The 22,259-nt window shown below is 44.4% G+C and overlaps 1 protein-coding gene across 1 annotated transcript in view; it reads left to right on the plus strand.

The window, feature by feature from the left end:
- The window catches only part of MALRD1 (MAM and LDL receptor class A domain containing 1), a 2,333,045-nt gene that overhangs the window by 819,175 nt on the left and 1,491,611 nt on the right, over positions 1–22,259 (plus strand). The window contains exon 15 of the mRNA XM_086939858.1: positions 4,127–4,303. Within this exon, the coding sequence (XP_086795984.1) occupies positions 4,127–4,303 (177 nt within the window). The remainder of the gene's footprint in view (positions 1–4,126; positions 4,304–22,259) is intronic.

Raw genomic sequence — 22,259 nt, forward strand, 5'->3', positions numbered from 1 at the left:
GTGTACCTACTGTGGATCCTGAGCAACTAGGCCAAGTAACCTTTCTACACTTGATACTCAGTGGTAGCAGTGGACGAGTAGTCAAAAGCTCTCAGGGGTGGAGTGTAGCTACAGTTAGTAAAGAGGACTCATAACTCAAAGTGCACACAATACTGTCAATGAATCAATATCCAGTTGTATAGTCGGTTTTATAAAAAAAATAAGACTTTTATTTCTAATTCTGCTCAGTCAAAGAAAAAAAACATTTGAAAGCAACAACACCATCCCCTTGAGTTTAGGCCTATAGTGCTTGTCAGGCAAATCCCTGTCCCACTCTCTTCCTTGCAAAATGATAGGGGCTCTTACCCATCCAGAAAAGGTTCACTACTAAGCCGTACTCAAGAGTTTCCCATTGACTCTTCAGCAATTAGTCAAAAGTGTTGCAGCCCTGTCAGCAGTAAATTCCTGAGCTCCAACAGTCCCAATTCAATTCATACCCACTCCTTTAACATTAAAGCATTCAGCATTGCAGTGAGTGCCCTGACCGCAGACCCTCACAAGTTTTTTTCCTGGTAGGAGAAGTTGGGCTGTTTGTAGTACATGTGACAGGACCCATCAGCACAGGCACTCTCCCGAGTGGTGCTGCCGGCTTTGCTCAGTGATTGGATATGCTCCCAGCTTGCAAAAACATGGTAAGCAAATCTTCCCCCCACTGGGAGGGGGACGATCATCCAGCTCCTGACTTGTGCCCAGTGAAGGTGCAGCATCATCTGCAGCATCCTCCACAGTTCTTGGGTTTGTTAGGCAGGGGCAGTTTTTGCTTTGTAGGCTCAAATCGTTGTTTGCAGCCTCAGTCTTTTTCCTGGGCAGCAACCCGAAATTCCTGGCTACACTGGTACCTGGTTGCCCCTTCTGGTGTATCGGGTTGCAGACAGCCACGGACGGCAGTGGGAGTACCTGCAGGGCGGTGACGTGGGGAGGGGGAGGGGAAGGGTGAGGGTAGTAATGTATGGATTACAGAATTGTACAGGTAAGTAAACATTTAAATAAAGAAAACAAATTTCATTGCGTGCACTGCATCGCATTTGGGGATGCAGTGCACTCATTGAAACTCGTTTTATTTATTTAAATGTTTACTTACCTGGGAAGCTCCATAATCCATACATTACTACCCCTCCCCCTCCCGACGTCACCGCCCTGCAGGTACTCGCACTGCCGTCCGTGGCTGGTTGCAGAGGTATCTTAAAGCTCAAGAACAGACTTATTTGTTACATTTGCCCACACAACAGTAGTCCCCCTTCTGGCATACAGGGTCCCTGCAAAGGAGGCCATGTGCCATATTGATTTTGTAGCAATAACTTCAATGGTTCCTCCCTTGGGCATACATGATCAATGCAGCACAGCAGTACTGGCTTGGGCATTTCCTGCACTGCACACAATCCACATCTTAAACAACGGTGGCCCCTGTCTTGGCATATGCAGGTTCAGTGAATCAATCCTGCACACAGGCAATGGCCTGAATGTTGTACAGCAATTTCTTCACACCTTGCTCCGGGAGACCTCTCAGTGTAGCTCCCCACTGGAACTCACTCCCTCCAACATTCTCCTCTTCCTTACAGGGCACACTGGTCTTGGCAGGCAGACATGCGCTGGCACTTCAGGTTCCTGAGCTGATGGTATTGGTTTCCCTGGTTGTTTCCCACGCCCCCAGCAGGGAGATTAGCAGACCTTGACCCCAAGTCCTAGTCAGAGGCAGAAGACTTGCAGAGCTTTCCCTTCTCACTCTGCCTGTCTGGCTGCTTGGCACATTACATATTTTGGGATCTCAACCTACCCTTCTTATAGTCCATTTCCAGAGATGAAATGTGATTCAAACTCTGGGTCTAGAAGTTTTATGTTGGGGCTCTGCTTATTTCAAAATGTACAATTTTTTCCCCCTCTTCTTTCCTCTTGAAAGTCTGTCAGTATTGCAGTCACAGGAGGAAAGAGCCAGAAGCTGATTGTCTTAAAACACAGGCCATGGGAGTTATTAGAGTGGATGTCAGCCACATTGACATGTGTATCAAAAAGCTAATCCTGGGCTCCCATGCCCACTCTTTATAATTCCCTTATCAGCCCTATCTCTTTCCTGAGATGTGTCCAGGCCCTTTCCTTGTGATCTATCACTGAATCAAACAGCATGATTTTGAAGTGTAAAGGTTAGTCGTTCTCTCCCGTCTTCCAGTGTCTGTCCCACCCAGCTGACAGGAATGCTGCAATCCACAAATCTGTCTGGGGGAATACCTGTACTTCTCATGTTTTCAACAGGCAATCCTGGGATTCCCAAACATTAACCCAGGGTCCTCCATGTAATACGCTATTGAAGGCACACTTGAACTCAGTGGACATACACAGCACACATAATATGCAGCACTCTTACCTCTAAGTACTTGGCCACCACAGACCCACATGCATTCATCACACATATTCAATCTGCGCACTGTTTAGACAGTATAATTTCTGCAGTTTACTCTGGCGTGCTATTTACAAATACACAAACTGCCAGCACAGTATAACACAAATACACAGCCTGTACTGTACCTTTCCCAGGCACACATGGATCCAGCGCAGAGTCACTACTCCTTCACTGTGCAGCACTCTACATCTGTCCAATGTAGGCCAATGGTGAGTTAAGCACACAGCAGTGGAACTTTTAAAAAAAGTGAGTGAGCCTGGTAGCCCCACTCTTCTGACACAGGGTGGAAAGGACATGTTCACTCCTGCTGATCATTTTATGCTATGCTACCACCACTGTGCCAATGCTGCTTAACTCTTGGTGAAGTCAGCAGCCTTCCACCACTATGAGGGTAGCAATATGGGCACCCCTCGCAGTCCAACAAGACCGCAATCCATGTGGCAGGCCTATGTCATGGCACACACACATGATCTGTGTTTGCCATTGACAATTGTACTTTTGGGCACTCAGGTAAGAGGGACACGTCATTTACCATGAAGAGGAATTTGCTATTCCAGCTGCTTTATTGGGTCTTCTTAATGTATATGATCTTGGCCGTTACCTGTATCCCTTTTGTGAGATAAAAAGCATAGATTCAGTCTTCTTTAAATTAATTAACTGTCATATGCCCGATTTCTTGAACATATCTTTTAACTGTTCTCTGAGGTCGAGCAGAGAGATTTAAAGAAACAACATGGTTAGCGGATTCAGTTTTGCCATACATAACCATTTTATTTGATCCCAACACTTCGAAAAGAAATGTGAAAGCCAGGAACATTTTACTTGCATATTTTTCTCATAACCCAATAATTCTTATTCCTACTTCTTTAATATTCCTTTGTCTAATAGTGCCTAATTAACTATTGTTCGGACATGCTCTTAAATTTGCTTTGACCTTTGAGCACATTTCCTATGCTCTCTCCATAATGCTGCCAAAAATTGGGAATCAAACAAACTGTTTTTGGCTGGCTGTAGTTACAGACGTTTACAAAAAACCTGGAAGTAAATTAAGTGCATGGAGCAGAATATAAGTCATTGTACGCTTGACCATGGCTTTCACACCCCATTTCTATGGCTTAATTCCAGCATTACCTCTAGTATGGAGGAAGGCCTTGAAGATCCTTGCATGGTATCAAGCAGTGTTATTCCAATTTTACTTGAATGTATGAAAAAGAGTAGTGTGCTCTGCCTTTCAGGTGTTTTGTATGAGTGTTGTGTATATCGATTGCCTATTTTCATTACCAAATGTTAGAACCTTAGTTTCCCATAGTTTATTGGAACATTGGAATGTTGAGAACTCCAATGGAGTGGCTGACTGCTGGCCAGTAATAACTGCAGAAACTTTCTGCTCAAACATTCCAATCTTTGTCTTTCTCCCATTTTAATTTAAAACATTCTAACCACAGTGGGTGAAAAGTTCTAATACTATCTTATAACCCTTGTGCCTCTAACTATATTGGTTGTTTAAGACTAGTCATGGTTTAGGGCCTTTAAAAGCAATTATAGCCCTAACAGCATGACATTATTTAGAGGATAAAATGACGATAAAAATGGGCATTTACCAAGTGTTGGGAATATGCTGCTTTACTCTGAAATTTTGTGTCAGAAGATCTATACCCTGGAATGTTAACCCAAATCTGCTTTACTTTGTAGGTGACCTGCCAACACCATCAACAGTTCCGCTAGGAACCTCTCTTCCTGTCACCCTTCCAAATCACAACTGCAGCGAAGAAGAATTTGTGTGCCAATCCAATGGCAATTGCATCCATCAGTTACAGAAATGTGACTTCAGAAATGACTGTTCTGATGACTCCGATGAGCTGCACTGTGGTGGGTATCCATAACAATCAAAAGGAATTAGTGATAAAACTTCAAAAATATCAGTCCTTTCATATTAGATAATTTTAGATTTGTTGAATATGCTACAAAATAACCCATATTAGATTAACTAACTCTTTATTGTGATGCTACTTATTGTGAAGTGCGCATTCCATGTCTACCGTTCACGTAAGCCAGGCATTGAATCATTGTTTTATTTACCATGTGTACTCCATTCCTCCGTCTTTGTGTGATGTGAGATTAGGGCTGGTATTAGTGCTGGTGGCCCCCAGTGTGACAATCTTTGTTGACACCCCCCCTTTGACCTTCTCCACAGATTTTCTCACTATCTCCCTCTAATGTTGTCTCTTAGTTCTCTATAGCGGTTCTCTCACATGTATTTTTTTTTTATAGCGCTAGTCATACCAGTGTAGGGTGTCAGAGCACAATCCTTCATGCACACATTATACAGGGACAGTGAAGCATAAGTGTTTAAATCAGTGTATAGCAATGTTACATAAGACAATGTGGATTACAGGGTGTAGAAATCCTAAATCATCTATACTAGTAGCCCGTATATTTTAAGATGTATTGGTCTGGGGGGCATTCCCAAGGCAGACAACATGGTGCAAGTTCATTGTTAGATCCCATATGGAACCCCATTGTTTTTTGCATATATTCGATTTCCAGATTGCCATTAGGACCTCTAGCTTTGGTCCCACTGGCCCCTATCATGAGGAGCTGAAGCGGAGACAGCCAGGAGTGATGGAACAGGTCACCCCACTGCGCCGGCGGCATCAATACAACTGGGCTGTGCGGGCTGCGGAGAGGTGGCCGCCAAGCATGTGGGCCCTTTCCACACAGATGACTCAGACTGGGATCTTGTTGTTGGGGGGAGCACTGTGAGCGCTCTGTTCACCCCCCTCCTCTGGGTGGGCTGAGCTGCAGAGCATTGTCGAGGTTGGATCGGGCCCTGCTTGCGGCCAGGCCTAGCAGTTGCTGTTGACATGATGTTGCCCTGTGGTGCTCCGGCCCCTTCCCCCATCAATGGAGCTGCAGCACTCGCCGTCCGACCCAAGAAATGCTGTGATCCTCCCTGGGCCATGAGGTGACAGTGGTACCGCCTGGGGGTTCCTGCTTCTATATGGGGTCCTGAGATAATTGGCTCTGGGGCCTGACTTAAGACGGTCCGAGCCCTGGACCTACACCAGTAATTCTGGGGACAACAGCTCCCAAACTTGATGACTTGCTAAAGTGGGGGCCACTTACCAACATATCCCTTTTCCTGGGAGCTGCACCTGAGTATGGGCTTCTCCTCCATTTGTTTTTGCCCTCCAGACTTCCTTGTTTTCTGGTGAGTGTGGCGGCCAAAGTCGAACTGGCAGTGGTGATGGGGGTGGTATAGAGGAGGCCCCAAAACTACTTCAATTGAAAATGGAACACTTGGGATGGTGAATTTTGATAATCTGTCTATATTGCATGCTGGGGCTACATGACTGCTCCTTCTCCCTTTCGTCGAGAACCTGACCTGGTGTGATCCACTAGCCCTCAGTCACATTTGGGGGCTTTTTGGAACCGTAACCTCTCCTGGAGCCCACTGGTGAGTGGGGGTGATGCTCACTTGTGGACTGCCTTGGTGAGACCATGTGCTGCTCTCCCTTCTGCCAATAGATGGCCTGTCTCTCAACCTAACCCTCTGATGATGCTTGATTGACACTAATCTTTCTGAGCTCTCCCTGTGTGAGCACTAGGGCTGCGAGCTACTTAGGATCAGTTACACGCACTGCTGCATTTAAAACCTGTTGTATTTCGTTTTTAACTCGTTTTTATACTGTGTGCTGAAAAATCTGTCTTGGGGCTTTTTATTCTTTTAGCCTAATTGGGAATGTAGTTGAGGCACTCTAACACCCCTCCTCACGCTAATAAGCTATCTTTTCGCCTCGCCTGCCGCTTTGGTTGACTGTAGGCGGCGGCGGGCGCCATCTTGGGTGTGGGCTGGGGCTGCGCTCTAGTCGCGCTGGCCTCCCGCCCTCCCAGACTACTTAGCTTGCCGTTTTCGTGACGCTCGCTGCCTTTCTGAGCTCTCCCTGTGTGAGCACTAGGGCTGCGAGCTACTTAGGATCAGTTACACGCACTGCTGCATTTAAAACCTGTTGTATTTCGTTTTTAACTCGTTTTTATACTGTGTGCTGAAAAATCTGTCTTGGGGCTTTTTATTCTTTTAGCCTAATTGGGAATGTAGTTGAGGCACTCTAACACCCCTCCTCACGCTAATAAGCTATCTTTTCGCCTCGCCTGCCGCTTTGGTTGACTGTAGGCGGCGGCGGGCGCCATCTTGGGTGTGGGCTGGGGCTGCGCTCTAGTCTCGCTGGCCTCCCGCCCTCCCAGACTACTTAGCTTGCCGTTTTCGTGACGCTCGCTGCCTTTCTGAGCTCTCCCTGTGTGAGCACTAGGGCTGCGAGCTACTTAGGATCAGTTACACGCACTGCTGCATTTAAAACCTGTTGTATTTCGTTTTTAACTCGTTTTTATACTGTGTGCTGAAAAATCTTGTAGTGTAGTTCCTAGTTTCCCACTAGGCCCTGCGCATTGGAATAACATAAACAGTAGTATCGACGTGGAACTGCGGATATTCCAGGCCTCCACTGACTATGCTAAACTTAATTGGGTGTGTTACCAACTAGCTCAGAGGTCACTGGAAACTTTCTTCTCTGCATGGGAAGTGATCAGCTTCCCTGGCACAGACAAGAAGGGATTCAGCTTTCCAACAACCGTGCAACATGACAACTTTGCTCCTCAGATCAAGAGTCAATCTCTAGGGTCGTGTGAAACAATAGACATGTATTTCACTCAGTCAGGTTAGTGCAGTTTACTTTCACGATATGTAGAGAATAGAGAGACGGGTGTTTGTCAATAAAGGGTTAACATTTATTGAACAGTCTTTCTTCTCGTACAAGAGAAATGTATTGCCACAATTGCAAGACTTGTTAATATAAAAAGTACGTACAGTAAGATAAGAATTGCGAAATAATACTGTAAAAGCATTGATATGGTTTCTTAGCCATACAATGGTTTAAAAGTAATAAAACATATATACATTCATATATACATTAGGCTAACATACTCAACTGGTGCTTCTAACTACGCCTACCCCAGTGTGCCTGACCTAAGCCTAACACGTGGAAGGGGAGTAAGTAAGTAGCTTTAAGTTAAGTTGGTTTTGCCAAGGTTTGCTTCAAGAATTCTCATCTAAGGGTTTAGTCAACACCATACCTCTGAATAGAATGATGGAGGTCTGGTATCTCCTTCAGGAGGAACTCGGTATCCCAGTCACCCGCGAGGGTACACCGGAAACGCTGGAGCTGGATTTCTCTGCACGAGAAAGGCAGCGTCTCTTCTCAGCCCGTCGAGGAGGAGGCGGGGGACAGCGTCCGCGGCAGCTGGAATCTGCTGGGCTCTTCGCAGAGGGACGGCTGTTCAGCTCCTAAGCTCACCACACCATCGTTCGCGCTTTAGCAGCGATAATGGTATCAGTAGCTTCACCACCAAAGGGACAGCAGCAGCAGCATCAGCGTACTGCATACAGCATACAACAGCAATGGGACACCAGCAATTGCTTAAGGCAACGTTGGTAGTATTTATACCTGACAGGCGCCTGGTTTGACGCAAGTTTGCTGGACATAAGACGTCAATTAAAGATGTCACTAGGAAGTGTTAGCTATCAGTTGCTCATTAGAGTTCCATTACTAATCAAAACACAGCAAGCGGGGATTTCCAGGTTTGCTGAGTTTTTATCTTGTTGAAGAACTCGGAGTGTTAATCTAGGAATATCAGATAGTGACTTCTGCTCTGTCATTGCACTAATTGGTTGCAAAGGAAGTGGCAGAGAACTATGCTGGAATGTGGCTCTGTTCGTGTGAGGCCAGAGATAACTTTTCTGAATATCGCACTTGAACGGTTATGCCAATATAGGGAATAAATGGATTTATAGCCGAATAGGGGCATAAGGTCACAGTATCGATCAGGAACCTAGATAAACACGCAACACCCACTCCACGTTTTCCTGTCCATCAAATTACTAAAACTAGAGCAATTAGATGCATGTATAACATTGCCCACCCCAAAATACATAAATGCATTCGAAATAGGCGTATTTGTAATACGTGAAATTTAGGTACTGTACGTTTTTTTTTAAAGCATAGAAATCATTCAAAAAATTATTGCATATGAAATCAATGAACGATTATGCAAAAAGAATTACACATGAAGTATCTCTGAAACAGAAGAAGGGCGAGATAAATCATCACATATAAATGCATTGCAATAAATGTGCTAGAGGCTGATGTAAGTTTGTTATGTCTCCAGATGTGTGTAGAAATAGAAGTTTGAAGCTTCTGTTCTCTAAGAATAGTTTTTACGTTAAGCAAAGAATTGTTCGTGCCAAAAAAAGGCAATATTAAAAAATGTCCAATTCAAAAGAATTAATGCTTGAACGGGGAAATAGAGTTCCAACGCTTTTTGCAGTTTTTGTTGATCAAAACTGAAGGCCGAATTCAGAGTTCATGGGAACGCTGTGTGTCGGAAAGCTTCTCAAAAGTTATTGTTTCTGTACGGGTGAGAACAACGTATCAGACAGGCTCTCAAAGAATTGGTCTACAAAATCAGGTGACAGTTCAACCAAATTCGATAGTGCTGTAACTTGGCAGGTGTGAGAATGATTGCTGTCATCATAGGCAGGATCAGCAATGCTCACAGAAGGTCGTACCTGGGTGATGCGGCTTTTGTCACTCGCTCCACTGTTACCACCTAGTCGTAGTACAGGAGTCTCAACGAATGCCGTCATCAGGATTGGTAGCCGCTGGGGACAACACAATGCGTGAGCCTTTATCGGACTGAGCAAAGTATCGACGTCCATTGGTACTGCTGATGGAAGTGAAAGACAGATGTCCAACACGCACTCATCTCCGCATAGCATACATCGAAGTACCGGTAAGATACAGTTCTGCCATACAAGTCTGAATGAAAGGAACCAGGTCATGTTTACATCTCTCAGCCTGGCCAATCCAAGGACGTTAGTTATCCTGTCCCGGTAGCGCATTGCTAGGATTGTCTCTTCCATTCCCATGGGAGCTATGTCTGAGTTTCGGCTTGCCATAACGAAGCAGGAGGGTCAAAAATAAAATCCCTGCAACGAGTCCCAAAAATAATGGTATACCGCCAAAAACAGAGTGTACAAAATTAGGAACGATTCCCAAAATTGCTTGAAACGGTGTTAGCAGTCCCGTAAAAATCGACTTAAATATGCCTGGGATGCTTGTGGCACTAGACATGTTAAGGAGTTGGCTAAGCATTTCTACGAAATGCACGGGGCAATTTGTTGATAAAAGTTCATGAACTTCAGTAGCTGTCCTTGCAACTAGAAGATCATACGTCTCTTTTGATGACGGTATAGGCACTGTTGTCTGTAAAAGCACAGACTTCATTTTGCTTAAAGTATCAATTCGTATAGAATAGAGATTCAGACGAGGCCAGATGGGAGTCACTGTGTCTGCAGGCCCACTCGGGAACAATGCTTGCATACAGCATTTGACCATGGATGTTACGCTTACTAGATAACTTTTCCCTGGCACAAGGCCACAACATCTGTGATCCGTTCTAAGAATGTAACTCCCGTTTGCAAGTTGCATAAAGAAGGGCTCTATCTGAGTTGCAGGTGTGACTAGCTGGTGGCATGAAAGGTTGTTAGAATTTCCATCACATGCTCCGTGTAAATTAATACCCTGACACAAAGTATACCGCTTAGTGAACGTTTACATTTGTCACCACTAAGAAATACATTTTTGTCGCTGTCACTATAGCAAGAATGTGTGTATGGTAATTTCCATTCAGATTTTACATATCCTTTACCCAATTGTTCATACTGGCCAGCAGGTATGTACTCAAGGCACTTTTTAAATCGGAAAGTTGTTATCGGAATGGTGATAATTCCGTGTATTATCCATTCAATGACAGGACTCTCTGACATTGTCAATGGTAATCTCTCAAGTTTTTTGATGCTCAGGATTGTATAGTCTGCTCCTTTCTGTGCCAAACTGATCTGTTTATCAGTAAGGTTAAAAATGGAAAATAATGACGTTGTGTTGATTAAACGCCAAGGCACATAGCCTGAACGAAGATTTTGCAGCGTCCAGCCTAATTGTATAATAGAACGTAATTGCGACTGGCCATGTTGTAACATTAGCAAGTCTCTGTCTATCACATCAAAGGCAGAGGATACAATATTGTCCAACGAATATATTCTGGAAGACAGAGTCATTAACCCATTGTCTACTACAGAAAGTGATTTTTCCAAATTAATACGATCAATTTCTCGTATTTTTTCAGCTGTTTCAATTTGTGTGACTTTCCAAGCCTCGTTGTAAGCAGCATAGATACTGGTCGCTATGAAACGCTTTTGACGCTGTTTGCGTGGTCCAAGAATGAAATCGCGCAAATCAGCACCATCTTTTAGTAAAGACAAGTGTTGCTTAATTTCAGCCAGTGTGGATGATGTTAGCCATTCAAGGCAGAGTTTCCCTACACTGTATGTTGTTATTATCCCTGGATGTTGTCTCTGGGAGTATCTCGGGTCTTGTCTGGTCATTTTTAACCCCTGTGTTTGTTCAGGAATCTATCTTGACAATTGTTTGTGTCAGTAGGCCAGATTAACCACTTTTTCCAATCAGGATGTGTTCTGTTAAAATGTAAAATATGTGACACGTCTAACTCAATATCTGCAGTTGCATTTTCAGGTATTGGCTTTGGAATAGACGGTGTTTTAAGGTCTTTGATCTTAGCTAGGCCAAGACAGGATGTTTGGTGTATTGTGTCATTTAAAAAACAACATTTGTTCTGGTATCATGCAGGTTCTAAATAGTTTTCAATGCCTTGTACCTGCCAATCTTTTGTACCCCAAATTGTTTTCGTTTCAATATTATTTTTCCAATAATCAAAACCAAATGTCATCATTTTGTCATAAAATGCTTCTGAATATATCAATTTAGAATTTGTCAGCATTGTTTTCATTCCTGTTTTATCTAACAGTTTGTAATAAAACATTTCTGCATCACTTGTGTTAAAACCTGAGAAGTATTTGAATTTCTCAAAAAATGCTTTAGAACTGCTTTTAGGTGGTGTAGCACAATGTTCCCATTGATTATACATAAAAACATTTCTAGGCTGTGCAGATTTATGCAAGTAATGATCACCATAGTGTGTGTAGCAGAATAACTGCTCATAACTAGATGAACCTTGTAAATAATCATGATCTGTGAATCTAGCTGACATTACTAAATCAGACATCATGTCATTAATACTGTTAAAGTCCCAATCATCAGAGAATGTACTAGGTTTTACAAAGTCACTTAAGGAAACCTTCAGTTGATGAGGATACTTCAGGATTTCGACCGGACCATATATCTCATAGTCAGTTTTCTCCCATACTACCCCACCAGGTATTGGAATTGCTGTGACATTTACTGTTGACAGTTCTCTTTTCTTCACGTGGGATGATCTGTGTGGTTTCAGGACTAGGTTGATGTTCTGACTTGCTGTGTCCATTCAATTGTAATAAACTTTCCTAAAATTAAAACTAAAATCAGGCATAGTAGGAGTATGAATACCCCTGAAATTATCCAATGCTCAATCAACGGTGAATCCAGATATAATTCTTTGATTTGTTGAAGGAGTCCTGTTGTATTTTCTTTAGAATACTTTTTTGTTTCTGGCATCACTTCGGGGTCGTTTTGATCTTCAGAGAAGTTGTCGAAGTTGATGAAATAACCAGAGGCAGTTCTGTCAATTGATGGGATTGTTCTTTCAATCTGTCTCTCAGTAGCAGATTCTGATGCCACGTTATTGTAGACTGGTGTTGTTTCTTGACGAACTGTTTCAATCTGTGTCTCAAGAGGCACGAGTTCCATGGCATTATTGCATAGTCCTTCATTGTGCACTGCAGGCTGATCGAATGTGATTAGTCTTTCAGTTTGAACCTCTTGGATTGTTGCAAGTTTGGGTATTCTGTTGTTTCTTGGGAGTCAACTGGGCCTACTGTTGATTATAGGCCACATGTTTGTGGTTTTACCAGGTCGATGGACACGACTCTGTTCTCCTTTTTATCAGCAAGGGGCGGTAGTACAACTGATCTTGTTCCGGTGACTGCCAAGACAGGTACTGCTTTTCTGTAAGAAGGCCCAAATTCCTTCTTCACCGCGATCTTTTCTCTGACTAGATCCCCAATCTTTGGAATCCAGACAGGCCTTGCTGGGGCTGTTGCTGGTGGTGCCTCGTCAGTGGTACCTGGCTGTTGCTTTAACTTTATGTTGCTTAAGGATTTTCTTGTTTCATTCAGTTCCTGTAAAACAGCCAAACGATTTTTGATGTCAAAGTTTGTTGTTTTTTCTTGTACCACTGACATTTGACTATCGAGGTCCTGAATGTTCATTCTAATTCCGAACAATAGTTCGTATGGGCTGAAACCTTTTAGAGAATTTCTTGGCAAGTTATTAAGACTAGTCTGGACACTTATTAAATGTTTGACCCACCCAGCGCCTGAACCTAATACCTTCGCTGTTATAGATTGCTTTATGTCACGGTTTTTTCTTTCTACCACACTATTCCCTTCGGGGTGCGACGGACAAGAATACCGCAATCCAATTCCCATGCTGGCCATGGCCTCCTTATAGGCTCGAGAGCTGAAAGCAAGACCCTGGTCAGAATGGAACGTGGTAATTGCGTATGTGCCGATAAAGACTCGCAAATCTTTTATAACCGTTCTAGCGTCAGCCGAGCGCTGGAGGCCTCATTTTTTAAGTGTGTTTAGCCTTAACTGTGTACAATGGGACGCGCTTCTCTTCTTTGATTGCGCAGATAGACCGCCTTATGCTGTCTAGAAGGGATCCTGAAACTACACTGGCCTGTTCATTACTGCGATCTCTGTTGCAGTCTTCACAATTTTGAGCAAAACATTGAATATCTATGCTCATTCCTGGCCACCAGTACTCTGATTGTAATTCTTTCAGAGAAACCTTAATTGTTTGATGTCTCAGACCCAACCCCATGTGTGCTTCCAGTAAGAGGAATCCCCTCCTGCTCCTGTTTGGAATTACTCTGTCCCCCACTCCAGGGATTCGAGCAAAAGGAACGGAGTTTGCATCTATTACGTATGCATAATTGAGTGGATAGTTGACGGGTAGTGCTGCACAGTCGCCTTTTACGGTCGTTTTTACTGCCAGCATGGTTTCCCCGTCTATGTATTTTTCTGTACGCTTTTTTGTGGCTACGGAAGCCGGTTTAGTTGCTTACACTATGGCTGTATTAGCCAATGAATTCCCTGCAACGTGAACGCCATCACGTTGAAGACTCTGTGCGTGAATCACGTGAGTCTTTTGTAGTTCTTTGTATAAAAGAGCTACCTGTTTCCAGAGCAATTTATGCTTTATTGTGGCACCTGTGTCATCTTTGTAATCGTTTTCAATCCACCTCTGCAGTTTGTTATTGTAAGAGTTGACGCAAAAATGAGAATCGCGCACGATAAGTGTCGGGAATTCACGTTCTGCATTTTCGAGCGCCATCTTTAAAGATCTGATTTCAGTTCTCTGAACCGAACAGTTTCTTACAGATTCAGTTTTTGTTACTCTCGGTCTGAATTTACCGCACAGCCAACGACCTTTAATGATCGCACATGCTGCATTGTAGGATTTGCTCTCTACGTTGAAATGCTGTACAAAGCTATCTGTATAGATTATACAGGCGTATTGTGGGAGAGGCAGAATTTCGATTGGCAGAGGATATTCTTCTTCATATTCTAAATCATTCAGTTCTTCAAATTGCGGGGCGAAATAGTATTTCACATCTTCCGCTCCTAGAGAATCTATACACTGTATCCATTTCGGATCCAGTGACACTGTAGGCAGGTTTACTGGGCTGAATAGCGCTTCGAAGGCGGATTCCGCTGTAAGGATAATAATCAGTTTGCCGTGTGCTAGTTCTCGTTAATTTGCTAATGCGATTTGCACTGCTTTCACAGTTCTTTCTGTGTTACTGAATGCTTTTTCTGCTTGTGTGTACAAGTGAGATTTAATTGAAATTGGTACCTTTTCTCCCTCATTAGAGGTTAGGTATGTGAATCCGCATCTTCCTGGGATGACTCGGATTACAAGATCACGTGTGTTGTCACGTGTATCTAATTTTGTTTTTGCTAACATGTCTGTTTGCAGTGATCTCAAAATTTCTGTGTGTTTTTGAGTCCAATTGATTTGTTTAAAATCAGGTTTAATTAGTTCGTAGAGAGGTTTAACCCTCTCTGCGTAATTTAGAATGTAAGTTCTTCCGAAATTCAGAAAACCTAGAATGGATTGTAGATTCTTCAGCGTTTTTGGAGCTTGGAGTACAGCGCACTTCTCTAAGAAGTTGTCCGCTAGGCTTTTCCCTTCACTTGATAATTCGTACCCTAAGAATAGTACTGTCAGATGGCCAATTCGGGACTTTTTAAAGTTGAATTTGTAACCCTCTGCTGCGAACCCAAGTATAATGGTGTTCACTCTTTTCAAGTGAGTATCCAAGTCGTCGTCTGTGAGATAGATATCATCTACGTAAGATAATGCCTCATCATCATAGATTTGTAGTAACTCTGTTACCCTAGCTGAGAATAGTCCTGGGCTGTTCTTGATCCCCTGTGGGAGTCGACAGAATTTTTTCTGCGACCCAAATGCGGAGAAAGCGGTCAAATATCTGCTTTCTGGTGCAATGTTTTGACAAAAGAAACCATAAGATATGTCTAATGTCGTTTTATATTTTTTCCTAACTATGTTATTCATTAGGGCTGCACTATGCGAGTTTTGTACTGCAAATGTTTTGCAACATGCATTAAGATGTCTGTAGTCAAAAACTAGACGATATGAATTGTCTGGCTTGGAGACAGGAAACAAAGGATTGTTCATTTGAGAGGTGCATGTTTCAATCACAGCCTGGTATTCAAGTTGATCTAAGATCTCCCTGACTTGTTTTTTAGCTTCTTGCTTTATGGGATACTGCCGTTGGGCAGTTGGTTCACTTTTTAACTGGATTTTGTGAGGAGTTGAGTCCTCATCCCATCCTACATGATTTTTATACAATGCAGGTGCCTGGGCTACTGCCCATTTCCTTGCATAAGTATATTTTTTGTGAATCGGAATGTGATTCGAGAAAGCAGGCATAATCACTTCTTCGCCACGAGGGCACTCCCTGACAAACTCTGGGGCCAATTTTTTTCAGCTAACCGAATATCATAGCCTTTTGAGAGCTTATCCCAAAGTAGACCTCTTATTTTCCTAGTCTTATCACCCTCTATAAGCAATGTTATTTCGTATATTTTATGGGGCTCGCTAAGTCTGGTGTCGGCAGTTTCAACCTGAATGAATTCATTCGTGTCCACTGTCTCCAGATGACTCATCAAGATCTTGCGCGCTGTACTGATTTCTGCTGCACTGTCCAACATTGTCAATGCCCACTCCCCGTTTTTCAACTGTGTCCTCAGTATTCTCGGCATGGTTGATTACTCTAATACTGGCTACCTTCTTTTTAGGAAATTGAGATTTTTTACTCTGAGCAGGTTCCTTGTCTTTGGACTTGGTGTGCTCTCCTGGGTCTGACCGTCCTCTTCTTTCCGAATTCTGTGGAAAAGATCGAGAGGGACGTGTATCAATACTTTGATATCTATCAGGTTTTTTCAGATTATCCCTATTTCTAAGGTTATATCTTTTCTCAGAGGGCTCCCACTGGGGAGACTGGCGTTCTCGAGTCAGAGTTCTTTCCCTCCGTCGAGGAGACCTTCCTCTGGACTGGAAAACTTTTTCCTTGGGAGTGGATTGTTTATTTCCATCCCAGCTCTTTTTAGGAGTGTTTAAATTATTTTTAATAAATAATTTTTCAGGATTTTCGAGCAGTTGGGGCTTTACCGGTTTCCCACCCAAGCTGTCTCTACCTAATTCTTCATAGCATTTTTCTATGATTTTTGCAAGCTCAAATTGCTGATCTTTTATATCTGTTTCCTTCAACTTCTGGCGGATCGCCACAGATGCTGCTTCTCCTTTTATGTTGGCTAATAATATAGCCGAGACCTGCTTGAAGTCTTTCAGTAATTTCATACCAAGAGTTAAAGCGGGCTCTGGACCGTATTCATTTTGAATCTGTTTTAGCACTTCTGGTATTACCGCCATAGACGGAACACCGTGTGTTTTTGTGTAGATGGACGCAAAGACTGTACCCCAAGTGTCGCAGTCCTCCACGTGTGGTGCGATTCCCATAGGAAGGCAGATGGTCAAGATTCTGTGTTTCTCTATAGGGGTAGTATCAGGAAATACTGCCTTTATTTGAGTGATTTTCTGTGCTAACCAGAAAGGAATTTGTTCCTGTTTTACGGGTGTTTTACCAAGACATGACTGTATGTTCTGTGGTGTAATTTTATTTGTGTTCCCCTGATGAGGGGTCAGCTGTGGTGTATTAACGATTTACAAAAAGGGGGTGGTGATGAACAGAGTGTCTGAGTTAAACAGACCACTCTTACCCAGTCCAAAGATCAGGGCTTGATCCATCACCGTTATTTATCTCACTGCCCCATCCCAGCTCAGAACCTGGCTATATGCAAATCAGTCTGTCCCTGGCCCAGTGCATCATGGGAACAGGGCAGACTAAACTACCAAGCCAATTCTTCACCAGAAAGGAGACAAGCTACCGGGGACCGGTTTCTGGCATTTCAGCCTTCTTCGGCCCGGCTTGCTTGAATCCTGATGGAGCAGTGAGAAAGGGACTCATGTCTGAGTATACCCTGCCACACCTATAGTGGCCAAAAACGATTTACAAAAAGGGGGTGGTGATGAACAGAGTGTCTGAGTTAAACAGACCACTCTTACCCAGTCCAAAGATCAGGGCTTGATCCATCACCGTTATTTATCTCACTGCCCCATCCCAGCTCAGAACCTGGCTATATGCAAATCAGTCTGTCCCTGGCCCAGTGCATCATGGGAACAGGGCAGACTAAACTACCAAGCCAATTCTTCACCAGAAAGGAGACAAGCTACCGGGGACCGGTTTCTGGCATTTCAGCCTTCTTCGGCCCGGCTTGCTTGAATCCTGATGGAGCAGTGAGAAAGGGACTCATGTCTGAGTATACCCTGCCACACCTATAGTGGCCAAAAACGATTTACAAAAAGGGGGTGGTGATGAACAGAGTGTCTGAGTTAAACAGACCACTCTTACCCAGTCCAAAGATCAGGGCTTGATCCATCACCGTTATTTATCTCACTGCCCCATCCCAGCTCAGAACCTGGCTATATGCAAATCAGTCTGTCCCTGGCCCAGTGCATCATGGGAACAGGGCAGACTAAACTACCAAGCCAATTCTTCACCAGAAATGAGACAAGCTACCGGGGACCGGTTTCTGGCATTTCAGCCTTCTTCGGCCCGGCTTGCTTGAATCCTGATGGAGCAGTGAGAAAGGGACTCATGTCTGAGTATACCCTGCCACACCTATAGTGGCCAAAAACGATTTACAAAAAGGGGGTGGTGATGAACAGAGTGTCTGAGTTAAACAGACCACTCTTACCCAGTCCAAAGATCAGGGCTTGATCCATCACCGTTATTTATCTCACTGCCCCATCCCAGCTCAGAACCTGGCTGGGTGAGAGCTTTCTGCTTAATTCAGAGACTCTGTCCCTCACCACCCCTTGTTGTAAATATTTTTGTCCACCCTAAGCGTGGAAGGGTATTCTCAGATGTGAGACCCTTGCTCATTGCACCATCAGGAATCAAGCAAACCGGGCCGAAGACGGCTGTAATGCCAGAAACCGGTCCCCGGGAGCTTGTTTCCTTCCCAGTGTAAGAATTGGCTTTTGTAGTTTGGTTTGCCCTGTTCCCATCATGCACTGGGACAGGAACAGACTAATTTGCATACAGCCAGGTTCTGAAACTGGGATGGTGCAGTGAGCTTAAAAAACGGTGTTGGATCTAGCCCTGATCTCTTGACTGGGTGAGAGCTTTCTGCTTAATTCAGAGACTCTGTCCCTCACCACCCCTTGTTGTAAATATTTTTGTCCACCCTAAGCGTGGAAGGGTATTCTCAGATGTGAGACCCTTGCTCATTGCACCATCAGGATTCAAGCAAACCGGGCCGAAGACGGCTGTAATGCCAGAAACCGGTCCCCGGGAGCTTGTTTCCTTCCCAGTGTAAGAATTGGCTTTTGTAGTTTGGTTTGCCCTGTTCCCATCATGCACTGGGACAGGAACAGACTAATTTGCATACAGCCAGGTTCTGAAACTGGGATGGTGCAGTGAGCTAAAAAACGGTGTTGGATCTAGCCCTGATCTCTTGACTGGGTGAGAGCTTTCTGCTTAATTCAGAGACTCTGTCCCTCACCACCCCTTGTTGTAAATATTTTTGTCCACCCTAAGCGTGGAAGGGTATTCTCAGATGTGAGACCCTTGTTCATTGCACCATCAGGATTCAAGCAAACCGGGCCGAAGACGGCTGTAATGCCAGAAACCGGTCCCCGGGAGCTTGTTTCCTTCCCAGTGTAAGAATTGGCTTTTGTAGTTTGGTTTGCCCTGTTCCCATCATGCACTGGGACAGGAACAGACTAATTTGCATACAGCCAGGTTCTGAAACTGGGATGGTGCAGTGAGCTAAAAAACGGTGTTGGATCTAGCCCTGATCTCTTGACTGGGTGAGAGCTTTCTGCTTAATTCAGAGACTCTGTCCCTCACCACCCCTTGTTGTAAATATTTTTGTCCACCCTAAGCGTGGAAGGGTATTCTCAGATGTGAGACCCTTGCTCATTGCACCATCAGGATTCAAGCAAACCGGGCCGAAGACGGCTGTAATGCCAGAAACCGGTCCCCGGGAGCTTGTTTCCTTCCCAGTGTAAGAATTGGCTTTTGTAGTTTGGTTTGCCCTGTTCCCATCATGCACTGGGACAGGAACAGACTAATTTCCATACAGCCAGGTTCTGAAACTGGGATGGTGCAGTGAGCTAAAAAACGGTGTTGGATCTAGCCCTGATCTCTTGACTGGGTGAGAGTATTCTGTTTAATTCAGAGACTCTGTCCCTCACCACCCCTTGTTGTAAATATTTTTGTCCACCCTAAGCGTGGAAGGGTATACTCAGATGTGAGTCCCTTGCTCATTGCACCATCAGGATTCAAGCAAGCCGGGCCGAAGACGGCTGAAATGCCAGAAACCGGTCCCCGGTAGCTTGTTTCCTTCCCAGTGTAAGAATTGGCTTTTGTAGTTTGGTTTGCCCTGTTCCCATCATGCACTGGGACAGGAACAGACTAATTTGCATACAGCCAGGTTCTGAAACTGGGATGGTGCAGTGAGCTAAAAAACGGTGTTGGATCTAGCCCTGATCTCTTGACTGGGTGAGAGTATTCTGTTTAATTCAGAGACTCTGTCCCTCACCACCCCTTGTTGTAAATATTTTTGTCCACCCTAAGCGTGGAAGGGTATACTCAGATGTGAGTCCCTTGCTCATTGCACCATCAGGATTCAAGCAAGCCGGGCCGAAGACGGCTGAAATGCCAGAAACCGGCCCCCGGTAGCTTGTTTCCTTCCCAGTGTAAGAATTGGCTTTTGTAGTTTGGTTTGCCCTGTTCCCATCATGCACTGGGACAGGAACAGACTAATTTGCATACAGCCAGGTTCTGAAACTGGGATGGTGCAGTGAGCTAAAAAACGGTGTTGGATCTAGCCCTGATCTCTTGACTGGGTGAGAGTATTCTGTTTAATTCAGAGACTCTGTCCCTCACCACCCCTTGTTGTAAATATTTTTGTCCACCCTAAGCGTGGAAGGGTATACTCAGATGTGAGTCCCTTGCTCATTGCACCATCAGGATTCAAGCAAGCCGGGCCGAAGACGGCTGAAATGCCAGAAACCGGTCCCCGGTAGCTTGTTTCCTTCCCAGTGTAAGAATTGGCTTTTGTAGTTTGGTTTGCCCTGTTCCCATCATGCACTGGGACAGGAACAGACTAATTTGCATACAGCCAGGTTCTGAAACTGGGATGGTGCAGTGAGCTAAAAAACGGTGTTGGATCTAGCCCTGATCTCTTGACTGGGTGAGAGTATTCTGTTTAATTCAGAGACTCTGTCCCTCACCACCCCTTGTTGTAAATATTTTTGTCCACCCTAAGCGTGGAAGGGTATACTCAGATGTGAGTCCCTTGCTCATTGCACCATCAGGATTCAAGCAAGCCGGGCCGAAGACGGCTGAAATGCCAGAAACCGGTCCCCGGTAGCTTGTTTCCTTCCCAGTGTAAGAATTGGCTTTTGTAGTTTGGTTTGCCCTGTTCCCATCATGCACTGGGACAGGAACAGACTAATTTGCATACAGCCAGGTTCTGAAACTGGGATGGTGCAGTGAGCTAAAAAACGGTGTTGGATCTAGCCCTGATCTCTTGACTGGGTGAGAGTATTCTGTTTAATTCAGAGACTCTGTCCCTCACCACCCCTTGTTGTAAATATTTTTGTCCACCCTAAGCGTGGAAGGGTATACTCAGATGTGAGTCCCTTGCTCATTGCACCATCAGGATTCAAGCAAGCCGGGCCGAAGACGGCTGAAATGCCAGAAACCGGTCCCCGGTAGCTTGTTTCCTTCCCAGTGTAAGAATTGGCTTTTGTAGTTTGGTTTGCCCTGTTCCCATCATGCACTGGGACAGGAACAGACTAATTTGCATACAGCCAGGTTCTGAAACTGGGATGGTGCAGTGAGCTAAAAAACGGTGTTGGATCTAGCCCTGATCTCTTGACTGGGTGAGAGTATTCTGTTTAATTCAGAGACTCTGTCCCTCACCACCCCTTGTTGTAAATATTTTTGTCCACCCTAAGCGTGGAAGGGTATACTCAGATGTGAGTCCCTTGCTCATTGCACCATCAGGATTCAAGCAAGCCGGGCCGAAGACGGCTGAAATGCCAGAAACCGGTCCCCGGTAGCTTGTTTCCTTCCCAGTGTAAGAATTGGCTTTTGTAGTTTGGTTTGCCCTGTTCCCATCATGCACTGGGACAGGAACAGACTAATTTGCATACAGCCAGGTTCTGAAACTGGGATGGTGCAGTGAGCTAAAAAACGGTGTTGGATCTAGCCCTGATCTCTTGACTGGGTGAGAGTATTCTGTTTAATTCAGAGACTCTGTCCCTCACCACCCCTTGTTGTAAATATGTGGTGTATTAACAGCTGGTTGGACTGTTGCAGTCCGCATTACATATTGGACTAATTGCCTATGTATTTTTAATAATGTTTTTAGCTGTACTAACAGCTCTTCTCTAGACATTTTTGCAATGTCCGGATGTGGTGTGTAGCTGGGTAGAACCGGCCACGTTGCTCCTGGTCTACCTAGTGGACCGAGCCTGGTAATGTGATCTTTATGTTTTAGGGCGCCATTAAACCAGAGCAGGTGCTCTTGAAATTTAAGTGGAATTTCAATCTCCTCGAAAGGAGTGTACTCTTCCGGAGGTTCCTCTATTTTGTAATAGTGAAACTCTTTTGTTGTAGCGTTTGCCGCTGGAAAGTTTATCCATGAATAGAATACCTCTGTCTGCCGATATTCGTGAGCCTCTATCACGTAAATTACTGTACCAACTTGTGGTGTCAGTCCGTTTTCTATAAGTTTTAACGTTATAGATTTTCTTAAGTGGACCGGGATGATAATTGCACCCGGTACCGTATCGTCGGGATCCTGCTGAGTCGCATTTACTGCACCCCCAGTGGTTCCGTTTTCTCCTGGCATTGTTAAAATGCAAGGTTTGCAGAGTAGGTCTCCAAGGAGACAAAGATTAGGTGCACAATATTTTGGAACACTGTATCCTTCAACGTTGAATAAACCAGAGCTTTACATAGGAATCTCTTCCTACTGAGGTCGGGCGGATTTTAACCTTTCACCCACTCCAGACGTCTATTGGAG

This window comes from Lissotriton vulgaris, chromosome 10 (assembly GCF_964263255.1).
Source record: "Lissotriton vulgaris chromosome 10, aLisVul1.2, whole genome shotgun sequence".
NCBI lineage: Eukaryota > Metazoa > Chordata > Amphibia > Caudata > Salamandridae > Lissotriton > Lissotriton vulgaris.